The 13971-nt window shown below is 48.9% G+C and overlaps 1 protein-coding gene across 7 annotated transcripts in view; it reads right to left on the bottom strand.

Annotated features, from left to right (window-relative positions):
- DOP1A (DOP1 leucine zipper like protein A) overlaps positions 1 to 13971 on the bottom strand; it is a 65780-nt gene that overhangs the window by 19962 nt on the left and 31847 nt on the right. For all 7 annotated transcript variants that reach the window (XM_064169263.1, XM_064169264.1, XM_064169261.1 and 4 more), the window contains 8 exons: positions 12664 to 13288; positions 10665 to 10939; positions 9342 to 9494; positions 6936 to 7036; positions 5414 to 5673; positions 2428 to 4420; positions 1389 to 1500; positions 648 to 830 (listed from right to left, as the gene is read on the bottom strand). In XM_064169263.1, coding sequence (XP_064025333.1) covers positions 648 to 830; positions 1389 to 1500; positions 2428 to 4420; positions 5414 to 5673; positions 6936 to 7036; positions 9342 to 9494; positions 10665 to 10939; positions 12664 to 13288 — 3702 coding nt within the window. The remainder of the gene's footprint in view (positions 1 to 647; positions 831 to 1388; positions 1501 to 2427; positions 4421 to 5413; positions 5674 to 6935; positions 7037 to 9341; positions 9495 to 10664; positions 10940 to 12663; positions 13289 to 13971) is intronic.

The raw sequence follows: 13971 nt of genomic DNA on the forward strand, positions 1-13971 counted from the left end.
ATCTGAGACACTCAAAAGGCATCCTGAAAAAAAAAGACAAGCTGCAACAAAAGCTTGGTCCTGGCACACAAAGGTTGGGACACACAACTCCAGGGACTCAGGATGAGAAACTAATTAAAGCAGAGTCCTGCAGGAAAATAACCTTGGGATTATAGTGGATCACAAACTGACCATGACAGCTTTGCAAGAGGAGGAAAAGAGCATTCATAAAACAGCAAAACCTGATGCAAGACATGAAATACCTTCCCAGCTCACTGTCTGTGTCATTTCCCCCTGCCCAGTGGCACCACTGTAGGGGAACTGAATGTCAAAAGGAACTAGGCCATAACTGCCAGAGCAGTAGATGCTTTAAGAGCAGAGGTTTTTTGCCTGTTAAGATTTTACACCCACAGTAGCTCTCTTTTGAGGCCCGAGGGGGTGGCTTAAATACTTTCAGGCTGGATTTCCGTTTCTTTGTAGAAAGCAAAGAGGTGAGACGTTGAATTAATACACTCAAGTTTAAAAGCAGCTCTAAAAGCCTTGTGTGTGGAGTGGAGGAGTAGAGGAGGGCAAAGGTATTAAAAATTCAGTTTACATTTAAGGGAATGGAATGAGTTTGACAAATGCATTCATTAAAAGCTTCAGCAACATATCCCTGACATTCTGACCTTTGTTGATCCAAGATTAATAGTGGTGATGGACGCAGCAGCAGCAGCAGTGGTTCTCTCTGAAGAGTCTGCAAGGTGAAGGATGCTCCACAGCAAGGTGACAGAAGCCATGATCATATGCAGGATAGACAGGATCCCATTGCGTGCCTCGACCAAGTGCTTCTGATCTACATTAACCAAAAGCTGGGGGGTTGAAGGGGAGAGAGTGGGAAGAGCATTCAACACCCACCTAAAAGGCATCAGTAAAGCAGTACAGAGACTGAACGAACCTGGAAGACTGGCAAAAGAGCTATCCAGGAATTCTTGTAGTGTGTACAGATTCTGAGTCTATTCAAAGTAACAGCCTAAGAACTTTTTGACTCAGCTGCACAATACACAGCCCAAGCAGAAAGCAAAAGGGTGAGCAGTCTGGAGAGGTTCACAAAGCAAAGACAGCTCCAGGAAGCAGCATTTGATTAAAATTAAGGAATTCCTACTTCAGTTATCTCAGGTAACAAATACCCCACCCAGATCCCAAACCCCCAAACCAAAACATCTGAGACTGCTGTCTTAGAAGTGTAATGAGCAGAAAATTGTTTTTCTGTTTGAGGTGTGAATATTCTCAATTAAAACCCCACAATTCTAACTCAGACAATGGATTTGGTATTCTAGCCACTCATGTCTTCTTAGCTGCAATACAACCCCAGGCCTTAATTTGCCATGTGCTGAGCAGGAGCCTCCCAGACACCCAGCTAAGCTTACCTGATGATACTGTGTAGATGGATCCAGGAGGCAGTAATGAATGATTGTTGTGATCCCTTCCAATAAAGTAAGCAGCATATCTGGAGGGGTGACTGATGCCATCCAGAGAGGCCTACAAGAAATGACATTTTTTCAAACGAGTTCATCTGGTTGTGTAAAAGCAATTCAAGACAACCTGGGCAGGCTGCAGAGCTGGGCCCAAGCCAACCTCATGAAGTTCAGCAAGACCAAGTGCAAGGTCCTGCAGCTGGGTCGAGGCAATCCCAAGCACCAACACAGGCTGAGCAGGGACTGGCTTGAGAGCAGCCTTGAGCAGAGGGACTTGGGGGTGCTGGTGGAGGAGAAGCTCAGTCTGAGCTGTCAGTGAGCTCTGGCAGCCCAGAGAGCAAGCAGAGCCTGGGCTGCAGCAAGAGCAGTGTGGCCAGCAGGGCAGGGAAGGGATCCTGCCCCTCTGCTCTGCACTCCAGAGACCCCACCTGGAGCACTGCATCCTGTGCTGGAGCCCCTGGGACAAGAGGATTGTGGAGGTGCTAGAAGGGGTCTGGAGAAGGGCCATGAGGATGATCAGAGAGCTGGAGCTGCTCTGCTGTGAGAAGAGACTGAGGGAATTGAGGCTGTTCAGTCTGGAGAGGAGAAGGCTCCCAGGTGACCTTCCTGTGGCCTTGCACTATCTTATAGGAGCTACAAGAAAGCTGGGGAGGGACTTTTTAGGCTGTATGGTAGGAATAGGACTGGGGGGAATGGAACAGAGCTGGAAATGGGGAGATTCAGCCTGGAGGTTAGGAAGAAGTTGTTCAGCATGAGGGTGGTGAGAGCTTGGAAGGGGTTGCCCAGGGAGGTGGTGGAAGCCAGATCCCTGGAGGTGTTTCAGGCCAGGCTGGCTGAGGCTGTGGGCAGCCTGCTCTGGTGTGAGGAGTCCCTGGGCATGGCAGGGGGCTTGGAACTGGCTGACCCTTGTGGTCTCTTCCCACTCCAACTGATTCTATGATTCTGTGATCAAGTCTGCTTCAAAAGATGGCAGAGCTGTGGGCAGACCTACCTATTGTCAGATAATCCTATTTCATATTTGTACTGCTGAATTAGATTATCCAGGTTCCTGCAGAGCTGCAGCGTCACTGACACCACCACCCTCTGAAGCACCTTCCCCATGTAAGGCAGCGTGGAAGTGATAAGGCCAATCCACTGGGGGTGCATCTTGCAGGCACAGTGCTGGTGCAGAGCTCGGATCACCGCGCACAGGAACATGCCTTGGCAGGTGATGGGCTGGGAATGCAGGTACTGCAGGGAAGTCATGGGCTGCTGGGGGCCGATGTGCTCCAGCTCTGTGAGGCCGAAGTCAAAGGCGGCTTCGTTTTCCTCGGGCACGGTCATGACCCTGTGCTCCAGCACGATCAGGCGCTGCAGCACCTTTAGCAGCTGGGACTGCAGAGTGCTGCCGTTGTCAAACTCATCCTCGGAGAAGTTGATCAGGCTGTCCTCGGAGAAGCCTTCTTCTACAGCCACGACGTTCTTCCCGGAGGCCTTCTCGCCGTGCCACTTCTGCGCGCTGAAGATGGACGACAGCAGGCAGTGCAGGATCACCTTCTGGACCTTGCACTTGGACAGCATGTCCGAGATGAAGCTGGGAAAGCCTTTTGCGGAGCTTTCGATCACCTTGGCCAGCTCGGCAAAGAGGAGCGTCAGAATTTCTATGCTCATCATCTGCATGTTGCGGTTCCCTATGAGATCCTGCGAGGTGACCTTGACGTGGGTTGGGTAGTGGCTCCTCATGTAGTACAGACACAGGGAGATGAGGATTTCTATGTACATGGAGCTGCGGAAGTTGTGGTTGGAATCGACGGGGATGTGGCTGTAGAAATCCTTGCCCATGACGGATATGCGGTGCCTGGCCAGGAGGTTCTGGAGCAGCGAGAGCTGGGGCGTGTAGGCGTTGTTGACGCTGGTGGTGGAGATGGCGCTCACGAAAGCGGAGGGGTTGGTTTTCAGGATGGCTTTGATGGCAGAGAAAGCATACAAGGTCCTGGAGGAGTCGTAGAGCTGGAGGTAGAGCAGCACGTGCTGGTACAAGGGGTGGATGTTGAAGCTGGGGGATCTGCGCAGCCCCGGCGAGCCCACGTCGCTCTCTATCTCGGAGATCTCCCCCTCCCCGCAGCTGTACCAGTTCTCCAGGTCCAGGCCGTCGCTGAAGAAGACGTTGGTCTGTTTCAGCTTTTCTGCTTGTGCTTTCTTCTTCTCCTCATCCTTCTTCTTTGCTATTTTCACCTTAGGCTTGGCCCCCGGCTGCTTGCCTGCCTCTTTCACAATGGTCTCCTTCTCGGGCGGCTTTCCCTTAAAGCTGAACTGGATGCTGCTGTGGCTTCGCTTTCTGGACTTGGGCTCGGTGGAAGCAAGAGTGAAGTCAGAGAGGGGCTGCTGGCTTTCTGCAATGCAGGGTGAAGAGTTATTTCTTGACATTTCGTCTCTTAAGCTCTCAAGGCCAGTCTCAGTCGAGGCTGACAGCAGCTGGGAGCTGTCACTAAGCAGACTACTCTGGCTACTCTGAATGGTTTGATCGTCGCTTTTTGGCAGCTCCGCACAGCTGTCTAAAGGACTCAGTTTACACGAAGCATCCTCCGAGTGCAGACTGTGTTTGCCTGCTTCAGCCTCTTCTCCAAGGCTGCTTACGACTCTGCATATAAGATCTGTCACTACTTGCTGCACGATTTCGTCGGGTGAGTCCTCTCTCAGGGTCTGAGAGCTATCTTGGGCGCTCAGGCTTTCCGTCTCCACTTCGTAACTGAGGTTGTCTCCAGTAGATGACTGAGAACAGCCAGAGTCAGAACTCTGCAGCATTTCAACCTGATGGTCAGGAAGGTCAAAATCAGAGACAACCATAGGTATGGTCTCGCTGCTGGTGCTTAACAAGGAAAGCCTGTCACTCAGGGGGTTGACAGTCAGGCTGAAGTTCTCCATTTCATCCATAGCAAGTTGCTTTTCGTTGCTTTCCTTAGGTATAATAAGTTGTCCTTGGCTTACAGGCACCTGGGGAAATGCTGGAAGAAAACAAAGCATTTTGTCCTGCAGAGTAAGAATTTAGAATCTAAACTGCTGCTGAGACTTCAGACTATAAAGGCATGGCAAATTGTGGGTTCCCACTTCCCAGCAGGAAATAATCTCAACAGCAAATGACACACACTCATGGAAACAAAGGTTATTTTAGCAGCAGATCTTAGCAAACCAACAAGATTCTCCCACAAACCCTCATGCAGTCTCATTTGCTTCTGTGTTCACACAACAATTGTTGGTGCATCACTAAAACTACACAATGCATGCAAACACCTTCAGGTCTTCCCAGCATGTTTTCAGCCACCCCAGCACCAGTAGGCCTAATGCCTGAGAGTGTTTCACTCCCTGGTTAAGCTTCTAACCATCTTCTTAAGTTCTACTCAGAGTGAGGAAGACAGAACAAAATGTTCTGCATGATAGTACTTAGCACAGCAGCTCAACTTGAGCACAATAAAACTTCAGTGGTAGCTGGGGTAGCCCAACCTGCATTAGCACAGATGCACACAAAAGCATCAGCTTTTGGTCCCCAGCTCTGTTCTGCCACTTACCCTCAACAATTTCTACTATTTTGTTAACACTGCAAGCAAATAACAAGTAAGTATATTGAATAAGGAGCTTGTAGAATAGAATCATAGAATGGTTTGGGTTGGAAGGGACCTCAAAGATCACTTTGTTCCAACCCCCTGCCATAGGCAGAGATACCTCCCACTGGAAGAGGTTGCTCAAGGCCTCATCTAACTTGGTACTGAACACCTCCAGGGAGGTTGTGGAGCACAGAAGCACAGAATGGGATCAAAGATCACGTCCTGTGCTTCTGTGCTCCACAACCTCCCTGGGCAACCTGTGCCAGTGTCTCACCACCCTCACTGCAAGCAACTTCTTCCTAACAACCAGTTTCAATCTCGGCCCTGCCAGTTTAAACCTCCTCGTCCTGTCAACAGTCCCTCCCCAGCCTTCCTACAGTCCTACTGTGTACATACCATCAGAACAGCTGAATTTCTGCATAAAGTGCTTTTCATGTTCTTCTTCAGGGTGATAGGGAGACTTAGTCCAGTAGCACTCAGCCTGCACTCGCTGAACGGAGACGCGCTGAGTTTTCGGGTGGAGAAGCAGCAGGAGCAGAGGTTCAAGAACCCTTGCAATATCATGCCTCTGAAGCACCTGATTTAACCAGGCTTGCCCCACTGACCATGTAGAACCATCCAAGCTGTTAAGGCTGTCCAGCATGATAAACAGAGATCTAGGACAGAAAAAAGAATGAACCTAGAACAAAGTCTATACTACTCAAGGGGACACAGCCTCAAGTTGTGGCAGGGAAGGTTCAGGCTGGAGGAAAGGAAGAAGTCGTTGCCAGAGAGGGTGATTGGCATTGGAATGGGCTGCCCAGGGAGGTGGTGGAGTGGCCATGGCTGGAGGTGTTGAAGCCAAGCCTGGCTGGGGCACTTAGTGCCATGGTCTGGTTGACTGGCTAGGGCTGGGTGCTAGGTTGGGCTGGAGGAGCTTGGAGCTCTCTTCCAACCTGCTTGAGTCTATGATTTCCTTAACACTTTCAGCCTTTAAAATCCTTTCCTGGATTAGGGGAAAAAACAACAAGCAAACTGGACTCTGAATTGTTCTGACTGTTTTACAAGCTCCAGCAGTGCACACTCATAAGACCTTAGCCTTACATGCAGAATTCATCACCACTTCTGCCATGAGTAGTAGTATTGAGCTAAAGAAATAAGGACCTTTCGCTTTGCTTCCTACAGCTAAATATACATTAGAGAATTTAAATCAGCACTTTCCACAACATCTGTGCTGGCTGAGTCTTGAAGGCAAGACCACTTCAGAGCCTGCATCATTCATTATTTTTCTAAGAAGGTAGTCTGATAGCAGAATGCAAACTGGAAATCCTCTGCTGCTTGCCAGCACAACAAGCCCCAGGGATTAAACAAAAGGATTTTCTGCTGCCTGACTCTTGTTTTGGCTTTGCAAAAGGTAGAGGCAAACTGGGGAAGAGAGACAGAAGGGCCTCTGGACCTCTTTGGGTCCTGAGAGTGGAGGAAAGAGAGATGAAATATTGTACAAGGGATATTATGTTATTTGTTGACTAGAGAGAGAGCTGAAACATTGTACAAAAGGGTATTGTGTTTATTGAGTAGTGAGAGCTGAAATATTGTACTGGGGGTTATTGGGTTGTTTATTGAGAGAGAGAGCTGAAATATTGTACTAGGGGTTATTGGGTTGTTTATTGAGAGAGAGAGCTGAAATATTGTACTAGAGGTTATTGGGTTGTTTACTGAGTAGAGAGAGCTGAAATACTGTCCTGTTGTTTATTAGCTGTTTATTATTTACAGGTATACAGGAGGTAAATTTGCCTTGTATATGTTTATTAATTTTTATACTTTTACATTTAGTCTACTTTTGCCAATATCATTTCATAGCAGTGTGGGAAATTCACCCCAGGGGTACATTTCCAATTTGCTGGGGTGCAAATCTAAAGCAGAACAGAAGTGAACCAACCTGTCAAAGGTGCGGCCGAAGGAAGAAGACTTGTTGATGTGAAGGTCACGGGTGAGGTGCCAGAGCACTGCAAACTTTGCATGAGCTTCCATTCTCACCTTCTGTGGACCAAATGATAAGTTAGTTCTATCACAATACAACAGCCTCTGGTAAGAACTGGAGGGAAAAAAGAGCAGCTCAAAAGATACATTGTACGTATGAAAGTTAACTTTTCTGCCTCTGTTCAAATCCTACTTCCTAATAAATCAGGAGCAGGCAACAACTGGTATCAGTGACACCTTTAGCAGCGTGAAAGGATTCTCCCCTCTCTTGATCTTGGCTGCCCCCATTCAAAGTTCAGCTTGTAAAACTTTTAAATGCTTAATGGCACAGCTTGAACAATCCCAGGGATCACAGGACATGAGGGGTTGGAAGGGACCCAAGGAGATCAGCGAGTCCAGAGTAGGAATGCTTATTTCATTCTCACAAGTTTCCCACCTCTGTTATCAGTTACTTTATCCACATGTTTCAAGGCACTACAAGAGGTCAGGAAGACAGGGGTAAGCTTTCAGTATGGAAACTCAAGCATGCAGAGAAAGAAGACAAATCAGTAGAGAGAGTGTCTGGAATGATGGGATGAAAGACTACCCATGGAAATAAGAGAATGAAATAAACTGCCTAAAAAGAGGCTAGAATTTTCTAGCTAGGTATCATGTGGATCAAGTTTGTCACCAGCATGGCAAATTTAGCTCTGTAACTTGTGTTTGGACAAACAGGGACATGCTTACTGCCCAAAGGGCTTCTAATGACTAGCCATAAAATGCAGAACACTACATGCTGACAGTGCTGTCAAAGGAGCAACTTCCATTCCTCTCTCACTCCACTGCAGCTGATGCAAGGTGAAGAGTTATTCCAGCTAGGCTGTCAACAACAGCAAAGGCCAGGCCACTGATAAAAGTACATGGGCACGTGTCCTGAAACAGCTTTATCCAAGGGGCAGGGAAGCTGCTAAGCAGTTGTAGGGGGTGACAAACAAAACAGAGCAATCAGAATGATGGTACTCAACATCAAAAATGACATTCAAACACTATCAGGGCTTAAACTAAACTACTGGATGCTAAGCTGAGCCAAAAGGATGAAGGTTTTCACTTGGTGGTTCTTACAGCATGTACTTAGAGGGAACACTTAGGTATTTAGTAGCCCAGCAGCTGTTAATACCACTGGGACAATCTGGCATGCTTCATATTTCACTCAGAGCAGACAGCATTTAAGAGGCTTTGCAACAGTTAATGCAAGCAGTATCTGCCACAATGATGGCAATTTTAAGTAAAAGCTTTAAAGCCTGAAAATCACTGAGAGGACACAAGGTAGATCACATCAGACAGACAGGAAACAGCCAAACAAAAGGAAACACCCCAGAAATAAACCAACCCAAGGGGAAAAGCAGCACTCTGGCAAGCAAGGCATGCATCACATGGACTTAGACAAAAGCCTACTTCTCATAGGAGAGAAAAAGAACCCAGCAAAAAAGACTCCTGCAAAAATACATAGTTACACAAACCTCCTGCTGAATAAAGAACAAAACTATCAATCCTCAGTACAGGTGACTCCACGTGAGGCCCCTGCAGTCCATACTGAGAGGATGCAAGTAATTGCTGTTGTCACAGTAAGGTCGGCAGAAAGGAGTGAGCGCCACATGCACAGTCACAGCAGCTCACAAATCAGCCTAGCAAGTGAAGCTACAAATCCTCAGCGGTTTTGTCACTGTGCCAAGCTGTGAACTGCAGTGATTGACAGATTGGCTCAGGTTCACTCGTGCTGACCTGGTTACTCTCTGGCAGCAAGGCAAGAAGGCAGCTGCTTCTGAGGCCATGCGACCGTGAGCTGCCAGAGCGCGTAAGCAATTCTCTATCAATCCTTCTGTTTGGGCTGTGAAAAGAGTTCATGGATCTAAAATTTAAAGCACTAGGAAGGCCTCAAACTCTCCTTCCTGTGGAGGAAAGGAAGGAGAAAGTCTAGAGGATACATTAGGACAAATTACCAGAGAGGCTACAGGAATCAGATGAAACAGGAGGGAGCACAGCAGAGAACTGAACTACAGCTGGTTCAGCTGCTTCAAGAGTGTGCTGAAATTTCCTGGAGCCCTACAGGGCAGGAAGAATGATTAGGAGAACTGGAATGAAACCCAGAAAAATCTGCTTTCAATCCCTAGCATTACAAACACATTCCAGGGGTTTGTGACACATCAAAACACCAGGAAAACTACAGAGAGAAGATTAAGGTTTCCTGTGAGTGGACAAATCTGACGTTCTGCATGCAAGCAGGAGAGCATTTTCAATGCTTCAAAGCCTCAGTGTCAGGCAGGGGGGGTTCAACACTGAAGCAGTTATGTCCTCCTCTGAGGCACCAGTAAATACATGAACTTGCCTTGTCTCTGTGGGTCAGCTGCTGACTAATAACATCTTCACAAATGCTCGAAGATGGCACGAGGTTGTGCAGCTGGTAGAAGAGCTCCACACTCTTCTGATGGTGCTGAGGAGTTCCATCACCCAACTGGTCCCACAGTGTTAAAGCTATATGCTTTGGACATGAAAACAGAAGTGCAGGAAGGACAAGTGAGTGTCACACCTTGTTTTGCCTTAGGCTGCTTCAGTTCCATGCAGTGGTGGACACGTTAGAACTGGTGACCCACAGGCTCACAGGATGGCAGGGGTTGGAAAGGAACCAAAGAGCTCATCCAGTCCAATCCCCTGCCAGAGCAGGACCACACAATGCAGCTCAGGGCACACAGGAACACATCCAGACAGGCCTGGAAAGGCTCCACAGAAGGAGACTCCACAGCCTCTCTGGGCAGCCTGTGCCAGGGCTCTGGGACCCTTACAGCAAAGAAGTTCTTGCTCATGTTGAGCTGGAACCTCCTGTGCTGCAGTTTCCATCCATTGCTGCTTGTCCTAGCCCAGGAAGCAGTGAGCAGAGCCTGTCCCCCACTCCTGACCCCCAGCCCTCAGATAGTTACAGACATTGATTCAATCCCTCTCAGCCTTCTCTTCTCCAGACTAAGCAGCCCCAGGGCCCTCAGCCTCTCCTCACCAGGCACTGCTCCAGTCCCCTCACCTCTCTTGTAGCCCTGTACTGGACCCTCTCCAGCAGATCCCTGTCCCTCTTCAACTGGGGAGGCCAAAACTGAAGGCAGTATTCAGGATGAGGTCTCAGCAGGGCAAAGCAAGGGAGGTTCTCCTCCGCCTCCAATCTGCTGGACCCAACTACAAAACTGTTTTTTTTTCATGTGAACACAAGGAACTGCTTGAAACACTGCAACAGCAAACCCTGTTTGGAGTCACAACTCACAGGCATCTCCAGAAAGAAATCGTCATTAAAATATAATTAACCACCTAATAGGCCCTGCTGTTGATTGCCTTTTGGAAGTTGTTTGTTACCCAAATTAGACAGATGCAGAGAGTGTGGCTTGCCAGAGGCCTGCCTTGTGTACAGCTTTGCTAATGATCCTCTTCCATCAGGTTTATGTTTTTAAATACTCCTTCACAGAAGGATTTTCACCAAGCAGGCAGCAAGGCAAACTTACTATGTATGTTCCCTCAGAGCCTAGCAGAGATGGAAGTGTTCTCAAAACACACAGCAAACAAAGCAGTGGTTTCCCCTCGCCAGGACAGTGAAGTGGCCAAGAGTGGCAGTCTTCACCAGCCAGGAAAAGAAGTCTAGAGGAAAGGGCAACCAGATCCTGCACTGTACCTTGAAGAAGTCTGTCTTCTCAGCCATGTATCTCAGATTGCCTTGTGTAAGAGGAGGCCTGATGACCACAGCAACTCTTCCCTGGCTAGGGCTAAGAGGCTGAGTGGCTTCCACACTGTTCAGATTTTCTCCAGTGACGAGAGCAACAGATTGAGTCAATCCAACCAAGTCCATCACCAGGGAAATGGTGACACCCTGAACGCTGAAATTGCTTGACTGCTTGCAAGCATTCATTAACGTCTGCAGCCACAGTGGAGGTTGTACTTGCTCACAGTCTGAAAGCAAGAGCACAGAAGATTGCATTCATTTAGCAATGGAAAGGTGAGGGATTTTCCCTCTCAGATCACAGAACTATACACTACTGTCCTTTGTATTCCAACATGCCTCTTGTATGGGGTTAGGAAAATGCATGCAGGAGAAAGATACTTCTTGAGCTATCTCTGTAACACCTCAAATATTTAGCAACCAAAAATAAGTAGGGAAATTTGAACAAGGGAAAGAAATAACAAACTTCATGGAAATGCAGCCAGATGATTTCACAGGTTAGACAAAATCTGACTTTCTGTAGCCTGCAAATGTGCTCATTCCCTTTTCCTTCTTCAGCAAATTCTGACCAGCAATCAAGTTTTAACACTGTAGTCTGAAGTAATTCTGTAGTACTTTCAGTATTACCTGTGTTAATGAAAATCACAGAATGGGCTGGAAGACACCTGTGACAGTAGCCAAAATTCCTGTAACACCTTCTTGTATGCTGCAAACATAGCTACCAAATAAGGCAAGCTAGAGGCCAGAAGCAGAACTGAGATCCTAACAAAGCGTAAGAAGCTCTGACCATGGCAAATGTCACATTTTACTGCAATCCAGAACTGGCACCACTGTAATCACAGAATTGTCAGGGCTGGAAGGGACCTCAGGGAGCAGCCAGTTCCAACTCCTCTGCTGTGCCCAGGGACACCTCACACTAGAGCAGGCTGCCCACAGCCTCAGCCAGCCTGGCCTGAAACACCTCCAGGGAGGAGGCTTCCACCACTTCTGTGGGCAACCCCTGCCAGGCTCTCACCACCCTAATGCTGAACAACTTCTTCCTAACATCCAGGCTGAATCTCCTCATTTCCAGCTCTGTTCCACTCCCCACAGTCACTACCTGACAGCCTAAAAAGTCCCTCCCCAGCTTTCTTGTAGGCCCCTTAAGATACTGCAAGGCCACAAGAAGGTCTCCTGGGAGCCTTCTCTTCTCCAGATTGAACAGCCCCAACTCCTTCAGCCTGTCCCCATAGCAGAGCAGCTCCAGCTCTCTGCTCATCCCTGTGGCCCTTCTCTGGACACCTTCCAGCACCTCCAGATCTTTCCTGTCACAGGGGGCCCAGAACTGGACACAGTGCTCTAGGTGGGGTCACATCAGTGTGGTGCAGAGGGCCAGAATCACCTCTCTCACCCTGCTGCCCACACTGCTCTTGCTGCAGCCCAGTCTCTGGTTGCTTCTCTGAGCTGCAAGTGCACACTGCTGGCTTAGGTCTCTTCCACCCTGGTTGATTCTATGAATCACTGAATCATAGAATCACAGAAGCACAGAATCAGCTTTCTGACCTTTTATCAAGAAGGTTGTGGAACAGGTTGTCCAGAGAGGGGGTCAAGGCACCATTCCTAGAGATATTCAAAGTGAGGCTTGACAGGGCTCTAGGCAACCTGATCTAGTTGAGGATGTCCCTGCTTACTGCAGAGGTGGTTGGACTAGCTGATCTTTGGAGGTCCCTTCCAACCCAGACCATTCTATGACTGAACCACTAAATCCTAGAATCAGTCAGGGTTGGAGTAAACCTCTAGTTCCCAATTTAGGAGAAGTTTTCAACCCTGAAACAGAGAGAGGAGGAAAGTTCCGTGTCTGAGAGGAAGAGCAAAGAGCAGCGCAGCCCTGAAGCATTAGTAGCATTGCCCTTGTTCTTCTGGAGGAAAACCATGACAGCAGTACTGTAAAGGCAAAGAGCAGAGTGCAGCTTACCAACTTCAGGCTTCCCAGGAAGCACTTCCGAAGTGCGGTTCCCTTCGGCAATGTAAACAGGGAAGCTTGAGCACTCCAGGTAGAGCTGGCAGGCAGCGATGAAGGCAGGGAGGTACTCCTTCGGCGCTCTCCTCTTGCACGTTTTCTTCACCTTAGCATCACTCTGGGACTCTCTGTCCCATTTTGGGCTCTGTCCTTGCTCTCTAGTGGAGTCTGCTGGAAGCTCTGCCCCCGAGGGCTGAGCCGAGGAGCTGCTCTGAAGGATATAGAGGTTGATAAACCTGGTTAAGAACTGCTGGACGTACTCCAAGCAGCACTGCATTGCAGTCTTCTGAATGGCCTTGCCGCTGCGGGTGGCCGTCCCCTGCGCCGCCAGGGAAGGAGGCTGGACAATGGTTTCCTCGGATCCCACAGTCGAGGCTGTTTCAGTCTCTGAGGATGTGCTCCCGACGATAGGGATGCCAGGGGCAGCCTGCCCCTCGCTCAGTGCCCTGTCGATGTCATTGGAGGCATCCCCCTGGTACTGCACAAACTCGGTGAAGCCACTTTCTGAGGAGCGGCTGCTGGGAGGATTCTCACCATCCTCAAACACATCACTGGGATTTTCCAGAGAAACTGCTGGCACCTGAGAGAGAGAAAGGTTTTGGGATTGTTCTCTAGGCTCCGGTGAGAAAAGGATTTCTTTCTGCTCTGCTCTCCTCAGACCCCACCTGCAGTCCTGGGTGCAGGTCTGCAGCCCCCAGCACAAGCAGCACATGGAAGTGTTGGAGCCAGTGCAGAGGAGGCCACCAAGATGCTCAGAGGGTTGCAGCAGCTCTGCTATGAGCACAGGCTTGGAGAATTGGGGCTCTGCAGCCTGGAGGACAGAAGGCTTCCAGGAAACCTTGCAGTGACCTTCCAGTATCAAAAGGGGGCTCCAGGAAGGCTGGGGAGGGACTACTGACAAGGTCTTGTCATGACAGGACGAGGAGGAATGGGTTTGAACTGGCAGAGGGGAGATTGAAAGTGAATGTTAGGAAGAAGTTGTTTGCAGTGAGGGTGGTGAGACACTGGCACAGGTTGCCCAGGGAGGCTGTGAAGCACAGAATCCTCCACAAATTTCCTGAAGGTGTTCAGGACCAGGCTGGATGAGGCTTTGAGTGACCTGTTCTAGCGGGACATGTCCCTGCCTATGGTGGGGGGTTGAAACTGGATGAGCTTTGAGGTCCCTTCCAACCTAAACCATCACTGGGATTTTCCAGCGAAACTACTGGCACCTGAGCAAGACTTGGGGTTGTTCAGTTTGGAGAAGGCTCTCAGGTGACCTTC

This window comes from Pogoniulus pusillus, chromosome 31, assembly GCF_015220805.1.
Source record: "Pogoniulus pusillus isolate bPogPus1 chromosome 31, bPogPus1.pri, whole genome shotgun sequence".
Taxonomy (NCBI): domain Eukaryota; kingdom Metazoa; phylum Chordata; class Aves; order Piciformes; family Lybiidae; genus Pogoniulus; species Pogoniulus pusillus.